The sequence below is a fragment of the Morus notabilis genome, unplaced genomic scaffold (assembly GCF_000414095.1).
Source record: "Morus notabilis unplaced genomic scaffold, ASM41409v2 Scaffold1460, whole genome shotgun sequence".
NCBI classification, from domain to species: Eukaryota; Viridiplantae; Streptophyta; class Magnoliopsida; order Rosales; family Moraceae; genus Morus; species Morus notabilis.
In genome coordinates, this window is record NW_010362372.1 from 226,677 (window position 1) to 233,564 (window position 6,888).

Consider the following 6,888-nt stretch of genomic DNA (forward strand, 5'->3'; position numbering starts at 1 on the left):
ACGACGTGAGACAGGAACATGGCTAAAGAACATGAACGAGCATGTTGGAATATATAAATATATATATATATATGTATGTATAGTTATGTGAGTACGTGTGCAAACTGCAAAGGATGTTCAAAGATGATGATTTGTAGAAAAGAAAAGTAGATTTCTTTAACCGCAATTGATCTTTACATGATGTTGCATTAATTGTTTTAAAACCGCACATTACCGAGATCTATATAAATTACTGTTCTCGCCTCCAAAGAAACCACATCTTCTTATAATCTTATCTTGTGAACTGAAAAGTTGAATAGGCTTTGGCATTTGGCAACTAAAAAGCAACTAAGAAGAGTAGTAATGGATTTCCTAAGCTCTATTATGGCTTGCCTCGTTCTTTTGTCTCTGGCTTTGTTCTTGCCCGTGGCTTATGGGCAACAACTTGTTCCGGCACTGTTTATATTTGGCGACTCTGTCGTCGACGTAGGTAATAACAACAATCTTCGGACGCTTGTAAAAGCTAACTTTGCTCCTTATGGCAGAGACTTTGTAAATCACACTGCAACTGGAAGATTCTCAAATGGCAAGATTGCCATTGATTTTATAGGTAATTTACCCATAAAATCCACCATTCTAACAGTTATTTCTTTCCATATTTGTCATCTCATTGTGATCAGCAGGTTCTCTAATATTTTTCTGTGTTTTTTTTTTTTTTTTTTTTTAATTTTAATTTATTGACAATAGCTAAGAGGCTTCTGTTTACTTCCTACCAACCACCGTATCTCAACAAATCAAATGCGACCACAAGAAACCTCTTAATTGGAGCAAACTTTGCGTCGGCTGCTTCCGGCTATTACGAAGAAACGGCTAACATTTTCGTAAACACAAATTCCAAAAAGAACTTTCGAATACTTCTTGTTCGAGTGAGAATACATATAAAAGTTACATATGAATGCTTGTTTTAAATAATTGCAGCTTGCTATTCCACTCTCAAAGCAGCTCGAACATTATAAGGAGTACCAAGAAGAGGTGGTTGAGCTAGTAGGGGCTGAGAACGCTTCGTTAATTTTTTCTCGTGGCGTACACATATTAAGTACGGGAAATAGTGATTTCGTACAGAATTACTATATCAATCCTGTTCTTAATATTGCTTTGACCTCCGAACAATTTTCAAACGTTCTTGTGCAAAAATATGCACAATTCATTGAGGTGATTAATTTGTCTCTTAAAGCTCAAAGTCGTAACACCTGCATTGTTTAAGAAAGAAAAACACAAATAGAACTTGTAACTTTTGCAATGTGCTTGTAATAAGAGCTAATTATGTGGTTTTAACAATGTGTGATAGGAATTGTACGGACTAGGAGCAAGGAAGATAGGAGTGACAACGCTCCCACCGATTGGGTGCCTGCCGGCAGTTATTACACTGTTCGGCTTCGGACAAATAATTTGAGAATTTGAATGTTTTGTACATGTAATTGCCTAAAATATTATGAGAATTTGTTAATTGTGTTGAATGGACGGACCGTTAAATGAATTTTTTTAGCGTTCTAAATTTATGTCTATTTCACGATTAAACAGGGCAGCGTACATCATCTTTTTGTACACTCCCTTTATGAGTTGTATTTTCACTTAGTTCTTGACAGTTTTGCCACCTTGCATTTCAGGAATTTGTTGAAGAAGTAATGAGATTAGTGGAGCTTGATACTCTTAAGGCATGCTCCGGTTGGTTTACCTGGAAGTTCAGGGTTATCAACAGAACAAAGAAAGCGTTTAACCATTGCAGTGGAGCTTGTGGCAAATCCTTCGATTATTTTCATGGATGAACCTACATCTGGACTTGATGCGCGCGAGAGCAGCAGCCATTGTGATGAGGACCGTACGTAATACTGTTGACACGGGAAGAACCGTAGTTTGTACAATACATCAACCGAGTATTGAAATATTTGAGGCATTTGATGAGGTTGGCTGTCTTTTTTAGCAGTATATATGAACTAGATAGAGAACCATGTCGATTTTCTTTTTTAGCAGTATATATGAACTAGATAAAAAATAATAATAATAATAATAAAAATAAAATCTTTCACCTCTCCACGCAGTCATTCTGGTGCAAGCCAAACAGTGGTTGGAAGTTTGCTTTAATTATTGTTGGCAGTTCATCGTCGATATATGCGCATTCATCGTCATCAAATATGGACATTTGCAGGAGCAAGAAATGGCTTCCCATATAAGAAGAGAGCTTTGAAAATCTATAATTCTTTGTTTTATTGCCAGCCAAAAGCAGTTTAGCCATTCACTTTGTGGTTTTGAAGATGTGGTTTTTGGGGAGGGGAGAATATTTATATTTATTGAGCCTCCATGGAGAGAGGATTTAATTAAAATAGTGTATCATGCATTGTGAATAAAATACCATTTGGGTTTCATTGTCATGATCTTGAAATGACTGGCCTACTTTTTTACTTTTCTTGTTGTACAGTTTAACTACTTTCAATCAAAAAAAAAAAAAAAAAAAAAAAAAAAAGGGAAAAAAAAAAAAAAAAAAAAAAAGAAAGGGAAAAAAACAAAGAAAGAAAGAAAGAAAGAAACTGTCCAACTAACACCAAGCAACTTTTTCCTTTTTTTTTCACGAATCTATGAACTATCTTCTGTCTAGTTTTATGAGATCCGGAACATAAGATTTAGAAATGGCCAACTTTGCATTGACTGAGTAAATAACTTAATAGTACAGTATACATAAAAATTTTCAATATTTGTAATACATAACAGTAGTCATGAATTCTTATATATAATTTAGCGTCAAGTTTTTTAGACTAAATATAGTTTTTGACCATACAGTTTTTTCTAGTAAATATAGTTTTCGCCTATATATACTAGATATTAAGTTGAAAATTAAACTCTTTTCAATTATAAATTATGTTATAATTGAAGCAAAAATTTTGCACATATATAAATCTAGCATTTGATGTAGCGTGATGCAGATGGCATATTTACTTTTTTCTAAATAAGTAAAAATGAATACTATTTTGGTAAGAGAAAAAATAGATATACCATGCTAACAACATGAGTTATTACCAAAAGGAAAAAAAAAAAAAAAAAAAAAAAAAAAAAAAAAAAGAGTTATATCAAAAAAAAAAAAAAAAAAAAAAAAAAAAAAAAGAGTTATATCTCTATCTCTACCATGATCTGTCATGAGAAATATGAAATATTATTAATGTATCCTACAATATATATTTATAATAATACTCTTTTCTGCCATTCTTCTTAGTTTTGTCTTCCTCTGGTAGCCTAATTGGCATATGGGCAGGTTTGTAGTGTTCCTTTAATGAACTCCCACAAATAATTAAAGCAAACTTCCCTACGGTTTCATTGAATTCTCTAATGGTTCTCTCTTTTTTGCCCATCTCATATATGCAATCTCTCTAATATGAGTTCTCATCTTTTTCTCTCCTTCGTCCATCAGTCGACAATACATACAAGAGACCCGTTACTGTTGGCCCTGCATGGCCAGAACCTCAAGACCGGGTTGGGCCAAGATTCTGAGTCTAGAAGATAATGCGGGCAGGCCTGGCCAAGCCCAAAAACCATTTATTCAAAAAAAATTAAGGGAGAAAGAAGGAAATAGGTCAAGGAGATAAATTAAAATTAATAGGTCAATAGTTTACATAAGTTAATAAATAGATCAAATTACTATTTTTATCCATAACTTGTCTGGTTATGAACCATAACTTGACAAGTTATTGTCCATAATTGTCCATAACTTGTCTGACTATGAACCATAACTTGACAAGTTTGTCCATAACTTATCTGGTTATGAACCATAACTTGACAAGTTATGGCCTATTAATTTCTATAACTAAAAATTAGCTTATATACTTTTTTAAGCTTTTCATATTGGCATATTTTCTACTATTTCCCAAAAATTAAATAGGAAAACTTTTAGAAGAAGTAACACTTTCATTTCTACATTATTTTAAAATTTATCTTATACAACTAATAACCTGCAGATTATCTTTCGTAACTTAAAAATAACGTGTGTAACATAACCTGCAAGTTACTCAAAGTTTATCTTTCATAACCTACATATTAATTTTTGTAATGGCATCAACATTTTATATACTAGCATAAATAATAAAGTTAGAAAAAATAATAACTAAATTTAAAATTTTCTCAATTGAATACCTTATAAAATTTAGAGTCGGCACCAACCCTAGGCTCAAGGCCCATTCACCTCTATAGTTATAATCATCAAAATCGATAGGCCCATTTTTTTTTTAAATTTTAATTTGAACTTGAAGGATCATAATTCATACACATTGCGTCTGAAAAAAAAAAAGGTTCAAAAAATTAAGAAACGTTTAAAAAGAATAGTTGATTATAGTTATAATCATCAAAATCTATAGTTTTCACTTGTTGATTAAATGGATAGTTGCTGCTTGTTAATTAATTTAGCACTAGTTTTTTCTGAACTTCATGTCATTTGATACTTTCATTTTTTTAAATTGTTCGTTTGATCCTCTTTTCTGCTTGGGCTCACACGTAGAGGGTGTCATAGAAGCTAGAACAGCACAAAGGACACTTCATCAAGGCACTCCATGAACCAACCCTTTATTTTTATTGTATATTGATACTATTTATAAACACGTTATACAATGAAAATAACATTGGTGCCCTTAAAATTTGGCTGCTTATTCAAATGCTAGACATTTAAGCAATCTCTTATCTCACAAGCACAAATATTGAAAAATGAGTATATGATTTTGATCCACTATAATTCTCAATATAAACTTTAGGTCTGTTGGATTATCATCAATAAATATGAGTAATACATTTGGCCTACTAACTCAACGAAAATCTAACTACTCATGGGCAAGTGTTTTTTTTTTTTTTTTTTTTTTAAGAATTGAACAGGAGAAAAATGTTTAAAACAATTATCATGCAAATAATAAACACGACATAGTCTAAGTTCATACATCTAAGAGTTGTTTATCAGGGACTTCGATAGTAACATATATTATCGTTGTGGAGATTACGTTGGAAAATTAGGAGTAACATATATCCCTTCTTTTCTAGATGGATACATGGTTTTTTTTTTTTTTTTTTAAAAAAATTTCAAAATTTTTACAGAATACTACTGATTTAGGTGGGGCTCATGATTTCAAGTTCGGCCTAGCTGGCTACATCAGCGAGTTGCTGAAAGAATTTTGTGTTTTTTTTTTTTTCCAGATTTGCATTGTGCTAGTTGGAACGATCACTACCGAATTTGTATTGCTTACTATCAGTATCTCACCAGGTTACTCTGGTGATCCGTAGCAACTAATTAATTAAGTTATTATTCGTAGTCTACCAATTGGAACTGAACGTCCATTATTTGACAAATATTATAACAATGGCTATAGTTCACCGACAAATTATTGCGAATAACACTTTTGAAAAAACGACCACGTGAGGAGCAAGCTAGAGAACATGAAATGAGCACGTTTGTATTAGCTGGAAATTAAAAAAAAAAAAGAAAGAAAAGAAATCAGAATTCTCTACATTGAAGCGAGTGATCATGAGGAACAAAATGGTAGTTTACCAATCTATTCTAAAAGCAACAATAATTTTATACTTTAACATTTTCCTTCACGTGTCGGCTGGACAATCGGCAATAAATTAATTGAAAACCCTAACACGTGAATATTTAAGCCTGAGGTATATTAAAGACCCAACACATGATGATAAATGGGAATAGAGAGTGCAATTACGGGAGTTTGAACTCAGGACCTCCCGTTCTGATACCATGTTAGTTTACCAATCCATCCTAAAAGCTTAAGCTATGGACCAACAATAATTTTATATTTCAACACAAAACAAGTGATGCATCTGAAATATGGACACCAAGATCTGGAACTTAGCCATGGAAAGCGACCATTAATTCATGTCCACATTGCTCTGTATCTTTTTCTATTGAGTTCTTTGTTATTTTTATTATTTATTTTAATGATATTCGAGTAGGGACTAGCGAATGCTGGTTTTCTAAAAAGGTGCAAATCTAGTTGAGATGTTCTTAGGCCCCGTTCATTTCACCGATTCGAATTTAGAATTCGAGTTTTGCTACAATAAAAAGCTCTTAAAATCAATCACATCTAACTTTTTTGCTACAGTAAAAAACTCTCACATAAAATCACATCTTAACTCGAATTAAAAACTCGAATCAGCGAACTGAACTTAGTAAACTTGATGCTAGTTCTCCTAACTCTGGCATTATTCCAAAAAAAAAAAAAAAAAAAAAATTCATGTCTACACTGTCGACAAATATGATACATTTAGCTGTAACTTATTTTTTTCACTAAGAGCTAGAAATTTTATAGCCAAAAAACGAATTTTTCGCTAAAAGAATGATTTTTTTAGATAGTCAAAATTTATACTTTTCACTACTAGAATGGTATTTTTCGTAGTTAAATTACCCTTTTCTATTTTTTAAAAAATTGCATTAAATATAATATTTCAGATATTCAAATTGTACATTTGTTATAGGAAATCTCATTATTCACCATTGTTACAACATGCAATAGTTTTTTTTATTTTTATTTTTTTAACAAATTGCAAATTAACACTATCCACCATCAATCTAATTCTAACAACTTTCATGCATATGCAATGTGTTTTGCATCACCAAAAGTATACGTATATGAATTACTACAAAGTGAATCCAGTACTTTGTTCTTCATTTGTGATATGCCCCGCAAAGAGACTAGTAAAACATCTCAAATTAGTGTCCTTTAAGCTCACATGCTAGAAATAGGCAAGTATAGTTAAGTACTGATAAAATGAAATTACATGAACTGCTTGAAGATTAAAAAAAAAAATTAGAGAATCTCAAACAATTTAATTTAGTTAAAACTACAAGTTCTTATAGTCGTGAAGTTT

The 6,888-nt window shown here is 31.7% G+C and overlaps 1 protein-coding gene across 1 annotated transcript; it reads left to right on the forward strand.

Annotated features, from left to right (window-relative positions):
* Positions 1 to 342: 342 nt before the first annotated feature.
* On the forward strand, positions 343 to 1,432 carry LOC21397238 (GDSL esterase/lipase At5g03820). Its single transcript, XM_024168031.1, has 4 exons — positions 343 to 589; positions 727 to 860; positions 958 to 1,191; positions 1,328 to 1,432. The coding sequence occupies exons 1-4, from the start codon at positions 343 to 345 to the stop codon at positions 1,430 to 1,432; spliced, it is 720 nt and encodes a 239-aa protein (XP_024023799.1).
* The last annotated feature ends 5,456 nt before the right edge of the window (positions 1,433 to 6,888 follow it).